Raw genomic sequence first — 14,046 nt, forward strand, 5'->3', positions numbered from 1 at the left:
GCATCCCCTCCCATCACCTGCATCCCCTGTCATCACCTGCATCCCCTCTAATCACCTACATCTCCTCTCTACACCTGCATTCCCTCTACACCTGCATCCCCTCCCATCACCTGCATCCCCTCTCATCACCTGCATCCCTTCTCTACACCTGCATTCCCTCTCTACACCTGCATCCCCTCCCATCACTTACATCCCCTCTCTACACCTGCATCCCATCTCATCACCTGCATCCCCTCTCTACACCTGCATTCCCTCTCATCACCTGCATCCCCTCCCATCACCTGCATCCCCTCTCTACACCTGCATCCCCTCCCATCACCTGCATCCCTGTCATCACCTGCATCCCCTCTAATCACCTACATCTCCTCTCTACACCTGCATTCCCTCATCACCTGCATCCCCTCCCATCACCTGCATCCCCTCTACACCTGCATCCCCTCTAATCACCTACATCTCCTCTCGTCACCTGCATCCCCTCCCATCACCTGCATCCCCTCCCATCACCTGCATCCCCTCTCTACACCTGCATCCCCTCTCATCACCTGCATCCCCTCCATCTCCTCCCATCACTTCCCTCATCACCTGCATCCCCTCTCATCACCTGCATCCCCTCCATCTCCTCCCATCACTTCCCTCATCACCTGCAACCCCTTCCTGATATGTGCATCCTCCTCTTCCTGCTTGTGGCACTGATTCCCCTCAAGTAACAATGGACTCAGATCATGGACAAAACTATTTGGAGAAAAAGCCACATATGAAATAAATAAGATATACTATTGGTATATATTGAGCATGTAAATGTTATAAGAATACATATGGTACTGTCCACGAAGAGATAGCCTCAGCACATGAAGAGATAGTCTCACATGGAAGTAGTTCTATTACGAACCATCAGGACAGACTGATAACACAACAATAATATTGGCAAGATTCCGAAATTGGCTGCAATGTATCATCACAATATATCAATATGACAAACAAATGTGTGTTATGATGATAAGAAACATATCCATTCAAAACCACTCACAGCATAAAAAGGGAGATAACTCTCACAAAGAAATGACACCAAATTAATGACACCATCATGCAATACAACCATAAACTGTTGTGGCAGATTCTGTCTGCATAAGAACAAATTATTTTTCTGGGTTGTTGTTGAAGAAAGACTTAATCCAGCGTGGAAAATGTTTGGTTACACTTCTGATTAATATGACATATTACTAGATGAAGTCATAGTGTTGTTGACACAGTGCTGCAGGCATGTTATATGACAGTGCCAGGCCCGGTCTCATGTAGCACCAGGAATTACTCTATAAATAGGTATCTACATTCCATAAGGAACATCTATTATGTATTTTCTACCAAAGAATCTAAATGAAATCAAAATGATACATGATGTAAAAAAATCTTCAAAACAATCCCTCACTCAACAACTGACAAGTCGAACAGGTATCAATATATGATAGCATGTTACCATGGTTACGGCATGGAACACAATACGTGATACCATGGTATCACTCATGTTGTCATGGTAACAACTGCGTTACCTAGGCTACTAAGACTACCTGGTACCTGTACACAGACTCATGAAAAAAAAAGAAAGAAAAGTAACCGAAAACCAAGGAAAATGCAGTAAATAGATAACTATCAGTACATAGAAATATATTTCAGAATTTGGATCTTGAACATTTGGCGGAACTTTATCAACATTAAGTAAACATGAAACTTAAGCTAAACATAGTAAAAAAAACTAATTTGATACTTAAAGTATATATAATATTTAAATTTACAGTCCTCCTCCCTCCTCCGACTCCAACAGTAGCACAAGCTGAGACCCAGTCTATGTGTGCATGCATGCCAGGCAGCGGGGCTGTCCTAGAATCTCTCCATGTTCAACAACAGATGGGCTTAACTGTAGCTGATGGTTGGGCAAAGAGCTGTCCATGGTGCTTCAGGTGTTCACACTCCGGCACATGGGACCAGACACAGAAACACGTACACACATTCTCTGTAGTTCATACGTCACAATAATTCTGACAAAAGTTTGTGCCTCACGAAAAAGTTGTCATTAGTTGTAAACAGGGATGGAGCAACAAAATGGCCACCAAGCTCATACGCTCACAGCCTGCTTCATCTGTGCGTAGGTTTCTGCTTAAGCTGTGTACGATTGTGTGTGCATGTCCAGGTGTATAAAGCACCAGATGGGTCTGGTCGGACACTACAACAAGGACAACTTCAAGTAAGCAACTTGAAACAAGTAGGCCTATATTTTGTTCACAACAGTCTGCAACAGTTTCAATTTTTCCTAATATGATGCTAGATCTTGAGTGTCACAGCAACATCGCTGTTCGAATGTAAGTCATCCATTATGTCAGCTGTGCCATTGCTGGTGGTGGCAGCATCGTTGTTTGTCATGCCATAGGCTGAAGAGGAAGTCATACTGTCTATCACCTTGGTGATGTACTCATAGCCTGCCTCCTTCGCAAGCTCAGATGCTGTCTGGCCCTCCTGTGAACAATGAGAAAGTACACTGAGTACATCGTGCTCCTGTGAACAATGAGAACAATACACTGGGTACATCGTGCTCCTGTGAACAACGAGAACAATACACTGAGTTCACAGTGCTCCTGTGAACAATTACAACAATACACTGGGTACATCGTGCTCCTGTGAACAATGAGAACAATACACTGAGTACATTGTGCTCCTGTGAACAATTACAACAATACACTGAGTACATCATGCTCCTGTGAACAATTAGAACAATACACTGAGTACATCATGCTCCTGTGAACAATTAGAACAATACACTGAGTTCACAGTGCTCATGTGAACAATGAGAACAATACACTGAGTACATCGTGCTCCTGTGAATAATGAGAACAATACACTGAGTAAATTGTGTTCCTGTGAACAATGAGAACAATACACTGAGTACATTGTGCTCCTGTGAACAATTACAACAATACACTGGGTACATCGTGCTCCTGTGAACAATGAGAACAATACAATGAGTACATTGTGCTCCTGTGAACAATTAGAACAATACACTGAGTACATCATGCTCCTGTGAACAATTAGAACAATACACTGAGTACATCGTGCTCCTGTGAACAATGAGCCAGTACACTGTGTACATTGTGCTCCTGTGAACAATGAGAACAATACACTGGGTACATCGTGCTCCTGTGAACAATTAGAACAATACACTGAGTACGTCATGCTCCTGTGAACAATGAGAAAGTACACTGAGTACATCGTGCTCCTGTGAACAATGAGAACAATACACTGAGTACATCGTGCTCCTGTGAACAATGAGAACAATACACTGAGTACATCGTGCTCCTGTGAACAATTAGAACAATACACTGAGAATATAGGCCTCCTGTGAATGATTAGAACAAAACACTGAGAATATAGGCCTCCTGTGAACAATTAGAACAATACACTGGGAGGATACAAGGAACCAACTCTATAGTAGAATCTCCACAGCAAAACTTCTCAAACTTTCTTGATTTCTATATGTTTCCCATTATTTTTCAAAGGCACATACATTTATGGTAAAGAACAAATTCTTTTGAATGAGCCTCACCTTGTTCTTGACATAGGGGTCAACCCCTCTTGACAGCAACAACTTGATGACCTTGGAATGACCAAACAGTGCGGCGGCATGGAGGGGTGTCTCCCCATTCTGAAACAATATGTTTAATACTTGCAACCAAAGCAAAGGTACAAAGATAGGCATGCATAGTCTTATTACCTGATGTACCTAAAGACCACAGCATGGCTTGTGCTTGGCAACATAACGGAAGACCACAGCATTGCTTGTGCTTGGCAACATTACCTGAAGATGACCACAGCATGGCAACATTACCTGAAGAAGACAACAGCATGGCTAGTGCTTGGCAACATTACCTGAAGAAGACCACAGCATGGCTTGTGCTTGGCAACATTACCTGAAGAAGACCACAGCATGGCTTGTGCTTGGCAACATTACCTGAAGAAGACCACAGCACGGCTTGTGCTTGAGCAGTTCATCAATGACCTCCAGGTGACCCTTGTGACATGCCTTGAACAAAGGTGTTGCTCCATCCTTCAACAAACATTAAAGGATTGGAATGACAATGTGCATTTGGAATGATAGAAAATAGAGCCACGTGGCCCTACAGCTCACCAAAGTTTGCAACATGGGAATATCATATGTATCAACTAGTGACCCCTGCTTAATGAGACCCTCCAACTGCCCGTGACCCCTGCAACTGAGTGAGATCCTCCAACTGCCGTGACCCCTGCAACTGAGTGAGACCCTCCAACTGACCGTGACCCCTGCAACTGAGTGAGATCCTCCAACCGGCAGTGACCCAGCTGCTGAATGAGTTTTCCAACGACCCGTGACCCCTTTTGCTGAGTGCATCCTTTCTACGACCTGTGACCCCTGCTACTCAGTGAGTCCCTCCAACCACATGTGACACCTGCTGCTGAGTGAGTCCCTCCAACCACATGTGACCCATGTTGCTGAGTGAGTCCCTCCAACCACCTGAGACACCTGCTGCTGAGTGAGTCCCTCCAACCACATGTGACAACTGTTGCACAGTGAGTCCCTCCAACCACCTGTGATCCCTGCTGCTGTGTGAGTCCCTCAAACCACCTGAGACACCTGCTGCTGAGTGAGTCCCTCCAACCACCTGTGACCCATGCTGCTGAGTGACTTCCACCAACCACCCACAACCTGCTTCTGAGTGAGATCCTTCTACTTCCCATGACCCCTGCTTCTGAGTGAGATCCTCCCACCTCCCATGACCCCTGCTGCTGAGTGAGACTCTCCCATCTCTAATGACCCCTGCTGCTGAGTGAGATACTCCCACCTCCCACGACATATGCTGCTGAATGAGACTGTTTCATGACCCCTGCTGTTGAGTGAGACCCTCCCACGACCCCTACTGCTGAGTGAGATCCTTCCATCTCCCATGACCCCTGCTGCTGAGTGAGACCTTCCTACGACCCCTGCTGCTGAGTGAGACCCTCCCACGACCCCTGCTGCCGAGTGAGACCCTCCCAAGACCCCTGCTGCTGAGTGAGACCCTCCCACGACCCTGCTGCTGAGTGAGACCCTCCCACGACCCCTGCTGCTGAGTGAGACCCTCCCACGACCCCTGCTGCTGAGTGAGACCCTTCCACGACCCCTACTGCTGAGTGAGATCCTTCCACCTCCCATGACCCCTGCTGCTGAGTGACTTCTACCAACCACCTGTGACCCCTCTGAGGTACTCTACCATCACCCAGGAGGAATAGGACACTACTATCGCTGGGCCCCTTGTTATCTTTCAGTGAATAAACATGAGGGGGAAATAGCAATATATCACATATCAAACACCAGGTCTCCATGAGGGAATAGCACTCATAAGTACCGGCTCCTTGAGCGAATATATCAGAGTCAGTGTTATGGCTCCCTCATGGCGAGAATCAGTTGCCCTAATCTCAGGCAAATGTTCAGATCTATGTACACTCTGTGGGTTCACAGATCTGATATTTGTGTAAGGTCACAACATGACACAATTCTACACTATGTAACTGGCAATGCTGTATATTGAGTGAGTCCTGGAGTTAAAGCACACATGGGGAATACATTTAACCTATACATGCGATATGTCTGAGAACACACTGGTTATCACACCCTCACTGTAAAAGTGTGTTGCCTTGTTACAAGCAGTGTTCAGTGCAACAGTGTGTACAGTCATCTTCAAGCAATACAAGACAGAGTTCTTTTTTACTCTGTGTGTGTATGTCACTGCATGTGTGTGTCATTGTGCCTGTGTATGTGTCACTGTATGTGTGTCATTGTGACTGTGTCACTCAGTATGTGTGTCATAGTGTCTGTGTGTATGTCACTGTGTCTGTGTGTATGTCACTGTGTCTGTGTGTATGTATGTCCCCATATGTGTGCATCTTTCATTGTGTGTGTCCATGTGTTTGTGCATGTGTAAGACAGAATGTGTACCCTGAAACAAATACATCAAATACAGCCCATGCAAGTCAATGTTTGGCAAGTCTAGATTACTGCAGTATCAGAAAGTCTGTGGGCTCCTTTTTATTATATTTTATAACAATAATTTAACAACTGTTTTTTCTGTAAAATATGTTCATTTCAGAGACTAGATGTTAGTCTATGTGTCCCTGTGAAAGACATTGTGTGTGCTTGTGACTGTATGTCAGTGTATGTGTGTGTGACTGTTTAAGTCATTGTGTCTCAGTGTGTATGCGTGTGTCTGTTTGACATTGTGTCTCAGTGTGTATGTGTGACTGTATGTCATTGTTTTATGTGTGTGTCTGCGTATGACATTGTGTTTCAGTGTGTATGTCTGTGTGTCTGTGTAACTGAGTATGTCATTATGTATGTGTATGTGTGACTATGTCATTGCGTATGTGACTGTGTTTCAGTGTGTGTCTTGCTGTCACACTACACGCAGCATTGTGTGCTGTTACACAATCAAGGGTTAACTGCCTGTTGGTTTAACATTGAGACAGCCAGGAATGGCAGCATTGTGTGGAGCTATGAACAGGGCTCGGGCAGACTGGAAGATGAGAAAGTTGGCACCTGTGCTGAAAGCACTGAAATAACACTGATACATATCTGTCTGTGTGAATTCTCTCTTGATTGCTAGTAATGAACGTGAAAGTTATATGTTTACAAAACAAGGTCAGTGTGAACCATCTTTCGGAGGCAAGGGAGTTGACTGACTATAAAAGTCCATTTTCCATTTTTATCACAATATACTTTTCCATTAACTATCAGATTGTGTTGTCTGGGTGCCACCATTTTGTTAGAAGCTAATGCAAGTGATATGAGAGGTTGAATCTGATTGGTCAATAGGAGGGGCATAGTAGGGACATAACTCAAAACAGTCACTGGTGGTGTGACGATCGATCATAGAAATTAAGCCTAGTTCGGCAAGGGTGGAAATCTTATTTTTTCAGTCAGTTAACTCCATTGGCTCGGGAAGATGGTGTGATCTGATTGAGACAGGTTAAGGGGTCAGTGTGAACCTCATTCAACTCTTTCACCCATCTCATCCAACTCTTTCACCCATCTCATCCAACTCTTTCACCCATCTCATCCAACTCTGGCACCCATCTCATCCAACTCTTTCACCCATCTCATCCAACTCTTTCACCCATCTCATCCAACTCTTTCACCCATCTCATCCAACTCTGGCACCCATCTCATCCAACTCTTTCACCCATCTCATCCAACTCTGGCACCCATCTCATCCAACTCTGGCACCCATCTGATCCAACTCTTTCACCCATCTCATCCAACTCTTTCACCCATCTCATCCAACTCTGGCACCCATCTCATCCAACTCTTTCACCCATCTCATCCAACTCTTTCACCCATCTCATCCAACTCTTTCACCCATCTCATTCAACTCTTTCACCCATCTCATCCAACTCTGGCACCCATCTCATCCAACTCTTTCACCCATCTCATCCAACTCTGGCACCCATCTCATCCAACTCTTTCACCCATCTCATCCAACTCTTTCACCCATCTCATCCAACTCTTTCACCCATCTCATCCAACTCTGGCACCCATCTCATCCAACTCTTTCACCCATCTCATCCAACTCTTTCACCCATCTCATCCAACTCTTTCACCCATCTCATCCAACTCTGGCACCCATCTCATCCAACTCTTTCACCCATCTCATCCAACTCTTTCACCCATCTCATCCAACTCTGGCACCCATCTCATCCAACTCTTTCACCCATCTCATCCAACTCTGGCACCCATCTCATCCAACTCTTTCACCCATCTCATCCAACTCTGGCACCCATCTCATCCAACTCTTTCACCCATCTCATCCAACTCTTTCAACCATCTCATCCAACTCTTTCACCCATCTCATCCAACTCCGGCACCCTTTGCATTCCCTTTCCCCACCCCACATACTTCTCTGGTGGCATCCACTGCTGCCCCAGACTCCAGCATCACTTTGGCAACTGGGGCATGACCCATCTGTGCAGCTATCCACAATGGAGTGGCATGATCCTGGAATGAAGTTTGGTAATAGACATGATACAGGCAGGAATTTATCAACAGTAAGCTGTTGCTGGATTGTCACACATACACATGACCTACAAAAAACTAAAACAAGAGTCATCAGATTATGACAAATGACAAGCGAATCTTTCCCAAAAGAAAATTTTCGCCATAGGGGGATTTCCCTTACTGGGGTTTAAACAGGTTCCCGGTGTTTCAATGATCTGGCTGGTGCTCAGTTTGCCTGCTTCCGAATCAGATTTTGTAATCGCCTTATGGGGCTTTTTCTGTGTGCCCATTCGTGTTACTACTGTATCCACAAGTTAAGGGAAAAAGTTATTGAGCAAAAAACAATATGTCTCCCATCCTTATCACACAGCCATCATACAGTCCCAGTGACTACAATGATAAAGACAAATACAGAACAACAAGAGCAACAATCGTCTACATCTTACCTTCCTCTTCATGTTGAGATCTGCTCCCTTCTCCAGAAGATACTTGAGCAACTTGACATGGCCATTTTGTGCAGTGATGAAGAGTGGAGTCGCCCCGTCTATCATCTGTGCATGGATATCAGCTCCATGTGCCAGGAGCTCTTGCACCACGTCCAGGTGGTTGCACTGGCAGGCCACGAACAGGGGAGTCCCTCCATCCTGCCCATAAAATGTTACATGTTACAAAACATCCAGGTGGTTGCACTGGCAGCCACGAACAGGGGAGTCCCTCCATCCTGCCCATAAAATGTTACATGTAACAAATACATCTAGGTGGTTGCACAGGCAGCCACGAACAGGGGAGTCCCTCCATCCTGCCCATGAATAATGTTACATGTTACAAATACAAATACCAATGGGGATACAGACAGGATATAGACGGGGATATAAACAGAGGATACAAATGTGATACTGACAGGGGTACAAATGTGACTGCTGACAGGGGACACAGATGATTCAGACAGGGGATACATGGGATACAGACAGGGGATATAGATGGTACAGACAGGGAATACATATGATACAGACAGGGAATACAGGTTAAACAGACACGGGATACAGATGATACAGACAGGGGATATAGATGATACAGACAGGGAATACAGATGATACAGACAGGTTATACAGATTATACAGACACGGGATACAGATGATACAGTTAGGGGACACATATGATACAGACAGGGGATACAGATGATTCAGACAGAAGATACAGATGGTACAGACATGGGATACAGATGATACAGACAGGGGATACAGACGATACAGACATGGGATACAGATGATTCAGACAGGGGATGCAGATGATACAGACAGGGCATATAGATGATACAGACACGGGATACTGACAAGTAGAAATACAGAGGATGAGGGGTGTGTGTGTGGGGATGTTCCACATCATGTTCCACTCACATAGCTAGGGAGGTCGACCTCTGCACCCTGGTCCAGCAGGAGCCTCACAATGTCCACAAAGCCTCCCTGGCTGGCAAAGAACAGGGCACAAGTCCCGGTCTGAAACAGAGACAGTGGTACAGGGACCAGAACTAGGGGCCAGCACCAGGGGCCAGCACCAGGGGCCAGCACTAGTACAAGTATGGGTACAGCTGCCAGCAGTGAGGACCAAGGACCCGTTCTACAAAAATATCTCAGCACTATGACTACCTTAAGCCAAAGCTAAAAGATGGGAGTTACAATCAACTTTGCACAGAGATTGGCTAGTGGAGCGGGGCTCTGTACAGGGACTGGCTCAGGGACAGGTTCTGTGTCCTGACAACTAAGTATTACAGCACAGGCTGAATTAGGGGGAACTGAGATTACGTGGCACTATTTTCGTTGACTTTAAACCTGCCTGGAGTAATTGCAAATACTGGTTATGCCAATTTTACAACAGACACTAACTGCTCAATAAAATACATCACACATAATGCTGGGACGGTAACTCGGGTACTGGGGTTGGTTGGGTACCTAGTAGGATCCCGGGTCGCCACAGGACTAGTTGGGCCTGTGGTTAGTAACGTGACATATTGTTTATGATTATAACAGTCAAACTCCATGGTTACACAACAAATAGAAGTCGCTAAACGTTAGCATTTCTTTCCGACACACATTCCTTCTGACTTTTATGTTTGAGTAAAGATAAAACTGCTGTCAAATTCAGCAGGTGCATAATCAGATCGTTTTAAGCATGTATCTTTTGATAGCCTTTTGACAGAGATTACCTGGGTAGGGTCGGGTAGCAGGGGGTCAGTTCCCCGGAATTTATCCCAGCCCTAATTAAACACACACCTTTAGGCCTTACTTTCATCATCACTTCTGAGTTTCTGCGCAATAGTGACATCAAACAAAAGTAATCACTGTCTATAATTCTAAAAAAACCTACTTCTGTTACATCACAGCCATAATTTCTGTTTGGGCTGTTCTCACACTATAAGATGCCAGTTTCCACCGTTCACTTTTGTGTATTCTGGCTATGGCTATTCTGGCTACCCAGTAACAGGGCAAGGTGCTACCCAGTAACAGGACAAGTGGCCAACCAATCACAGGGAAGGGGCTATTCAGTAACAGGGCAAGGTGCTACCCAGTAACAGGGCAAGGTGCTACCCAGTAACAGGACAAGTGGCCAACCAATAACAGGGCAATGTGCCAACCAGTAACAGGGCAAGGTGCTACCCAGTAACAGGACAAGTGGCCAACCAATCACAGGGAAGGGGCTATTCAGTAACAAGGCAAGGTGCTACCCAGTAACAGGGCAAGGTGCTACCCAGTAACAGGACAAGTGGCCAACCAATCACAGGGAAGGGGCTATTCATTAACGGGGCAAGGTGCTACCCAGTAACAGGACAAGTGGCCAACCGATAACAGGGCAGGGGCTATTCAGTAACAGGGCAAGGTGCTTCCCAGTAACAGGGAAGGGGCTACCCAGTAACAGGGCAAGGGGCTATTCAGCAACAATGCAAGGGGCTACTCAGTAACAGGGCAAGGGGCTACTCAGTAACAGGGCAAGGGGCTACTCAGTAACAGGGCAAGGGGCTACCCAGTAACAGGGCAAGGGTCTACTCCAGTAACAGGGCAAGGGGCTACCCAGTAACAGGGCAAGGGGCTACTCAGTAACAGGGCAAGAGGCTACTCAGTAACAGGGCAAGGGGCTACTCAGTAACAGGGCAAGGGGCTACCCAGTAACAGGGCAAGGGGCTACTTAGTAACAGGGCAAGGGGCTACTCAGTAACAGGGCAAGAGGTTACTCAGTAACAGGGCAAGGGGCTACCCAGTAACAGGGCAAGGGGCTACTCAGTAACAGGGCAAGGGGCTACTCAGTAACAGGGCAAGGGGCTACTCAGTAACAGGGCAAGGGGCTACTTAGTAACAGGGCAAGGGGCTACTCAGTAACAGGGCAAGAGGCTACTCAGTAACAGGGCAAGGGGCTACCCAGTAACAGGGCAAGGGGCTACTCAGTAACAGGGCAAGAGGCTACTCAGTAACAGGGCAAGGGGCTACCCAGTAACAGGGCAAGCGGCTACTCAGTAACAGGGCAAGGGGCTACTCAGTAACAGGGCAAGGGGCTACTCCAGTAACAGGGCAAGGGACTACTCAGTAACAGGGCAAGGGACTACTCAGTAACAGGGCAAGGGACTACTCAGTAACAGGGCAAGGGGCTACTCAGTAACAGGGCAAGGGGCTATCCAGTAACAGGGCAAGGGACTACTCAGTAACAGGGCAAGGGACTACTCAGTAACAGGGCAAGGGACTACTCAGTAACAGGGCAAGGGGCTACTCAGTAACAGGGCAAGGGACTACTCAGTAACAGGGCAAGGGACTACTCAGTAACAGGGCAAGGGACTACTCAGTAACAGGGCAAGGGACTACTCAGTAACAGGGCAAGGGACTACTCAGTAACAGGGCAAGGTGCCAACCAGTAACAGGACAAGGGGCTACCCAGTAACAGGGCAAGGGACTACTCAGTAACAGGGCAAGGGGCTACCCAGTAACAGGGCAAGGGACTACTCAGTAACAGGGCAAGGGGCTATCCAGTAACAGGGCAAGGGGCTACCCAGTAACAGGGCAAGGGGCTACCCAGTAACAGGGCAAGGGACTACTCAGTAACAGGGCAAGGGGCTACTCAGTAACAGGGCAAGGTGCTACTCAGTAACAGGGCAAGGTGCTACTCAGTAATAGGGCAAGGGACTACTCAGTAACAGGGCAAGGGGCTACCCAGTAACAGGGCAAGGGACTACTCAGTAACAGGGCAAGGGGCTACCCAGTAACAGGGCAAGGGACTACTCAGTAACAGGGCAAGGGGCTACCCAGTAACAGGGCAAGGGACTACTCAGTAACAGGGCAAGGGACTACTCAGTAACAGGGCAAGGGGCTACTCAGTAACAGGGCAAGGGACTACTCAGTAACAGGGCAAGGGACTACTCAGTAACAGGGCAAGGGACTACTCAGTAACAGGGCAAGGGGCTACCCAGTAACAGGGCAAGGGGCTATCCAGTAACAGGGCAAGGGACTACTCAGTAACAGGGCAAGGGGCTACTCAGTAACAGGGCAAGGGGCTACTCAGTAACAGGGCAAGGGGCTACTCAGTAACAGGGCAAGGGGCTACTCAGTAACAGGGCAAAGGGCTACTCAGTAACAGGGCAAGGGGCTACTCAGTAACAGGGCAAGGGGCTACTCAGTAACAGGGCAAGGGGCTACTCAGTAACAGGGCAAGGGGCTACTCAGTAACAGGGCAAGGGGCTACTCAGTAACAGGGCAAGGGGCTACCCAGTAACAGGGCAAGGGGCTACCCAGTAACAGGGCAAGAGGCTACTCAGTAACAGGGCAAGGGGCTAATACAGACTCTTTTTTGAGTCTGTGGTCTTTGATGATGACCTTGACACTTGACATGACATATTTCCAAGGAACATCATAGAGATAAGCAGGATATGATATGCCAAAGATATCCAAGCACTGCATGGATTGAAAAACAAAGGATCTTAAAGCTGCTTAAAAGTATCCCGAAACAACTACAAGGGAGGGAGCGGTTATTATCTTACTTAAAGAAACAAGAAAAGCAGTGCTATTAGTAACATGAATCCTGAAGCAAACAGCCACTAGGAAGCAACAACTTCAAAATAACTAAACATAAAAATTTACAAAGCCTCAAAAATAGTTTTTTTGAAGTTTTCATATTCCAAAGGTTGTTGAATCCTCCTCACCAGTCTCCTGGCTGCAGAGTCGGCCCCTTGTCGGAGCAGCTCCCTCACGCACTCCAGGTGGTTGTTGGCCGCCGCCAAGATCAGCGGAGTTGTCCCCTCCTGAAACATACCGTCACTTGTGCATTAATCATCATCATCATCATCATCATCATCATCATCATCATCATCAACATGAAGGCAACAGTGCATTGTTATTGTGTATAATACGAGACACCAAGATTGTTGCTGTTGTTGTTTGTTTGTTTGTTGTTTAACACCACATATATGACAACAGTCTGCAAATAATCAAGTGATTGAAATCATGAGTATCATCAACGCAACTTGGATATGATGACAATGCATTTACCAAGTCAGCAAGCCTGACCACCTGATCACGTTAGTTGCTCTTATGACAAGCATTGGTTGCTGAAGACCTATTCTTCCCACCCTGAAGGCGACCCAGGGAAACAAGCAGTGAGCTACACAAAACGTGAAAAACATCTTGAACAAGTGAACACACAAACGACTGTGCTACCTTATCACTTATGAACAGTATTACAAAAACCCAAAGAAAAGCAGAGTCCAACTGGTTACAATACAAAGGATTGTTATTAATCTCAACAAAGTCAATGAGCTCCGATATGTCAAGAAGGAGGCATCACTACCTACAACCTGAGAACACTACATCTTTCCTAAGGGGAAATATGTGTTGTCATAGCCTCCAGAGTGTGGAGTATCAACCCAGCATGGAAACTGTATACCCCTGTAAATGCTGGCAATATCGCCCAGTCAGTGTTTGTTAAATGGTGTGACCGAGTCAAACACAAAATACTGACCA

General features: G+C 46.5%; 1 protein-coding gene across 2 annotated transcripts in view; it reads right to left on the bottom strand.

Annotated features, from left to right (window-relative positions):
* Positions 1–578: 578 nt before the first annotated feature.
* Positions 579–14,046, bottom strand: part of LOC139478795 (ankyrin repeat domain-containing protein 29-like) — a 43,018-nt gene continuing 29,550 nt past the window's right edge. For both annotated transcript variants that reach the window (XM_071261423.1, XM_071261421.1), the window contains 7 exons: positions 13,230–13,328; positions 9,448–9,546; positions 8,497–8,694; positions 7,952–8,050; positions 3,998–4,093; positions 3,593–3,691; positions 579–2,508 (listed from right to left, as the gene is read on the bottom strand). In XM_071261423.1, coding sequence (XP_071117524.1) covers positions 2,317–2,508; positions 3,593–3,691; positions 3,998–4,093; positions 7,952–8,050; positions 8,497–8,694; positions 9,448–9,546; positions 13,230–13,328 — 882 coding nt within the window. In that variant the 3' untranslated portion in view covers positions 579–2,316. The remainder of the gene's footprint in view (positions 2,509–3,592; positions 3,692–3,997; positions 4,094–7,951; positions 8,051–8,496; positions 8,695–9,447; positions 9,547–13,229; positions 13,329–14,046) is intronic.

This window comes from Haliotis cracherodii, unplaced genomic scaffold (assembly GCF_022045235.1).
Source record: "Haliotis cracherodii isolate W230 unplaced genomic scaffold, xgHalCrac1.p SCAF_4, whole genome shotgun sequence".
Taxonomy (NCBI): domain Eukaryota; kingdom Metazoa; phylum Mollusca; class Gastropoda; order Lepetellida; family Haliotidae; genus Haliotis; species Haliotis cracherodii.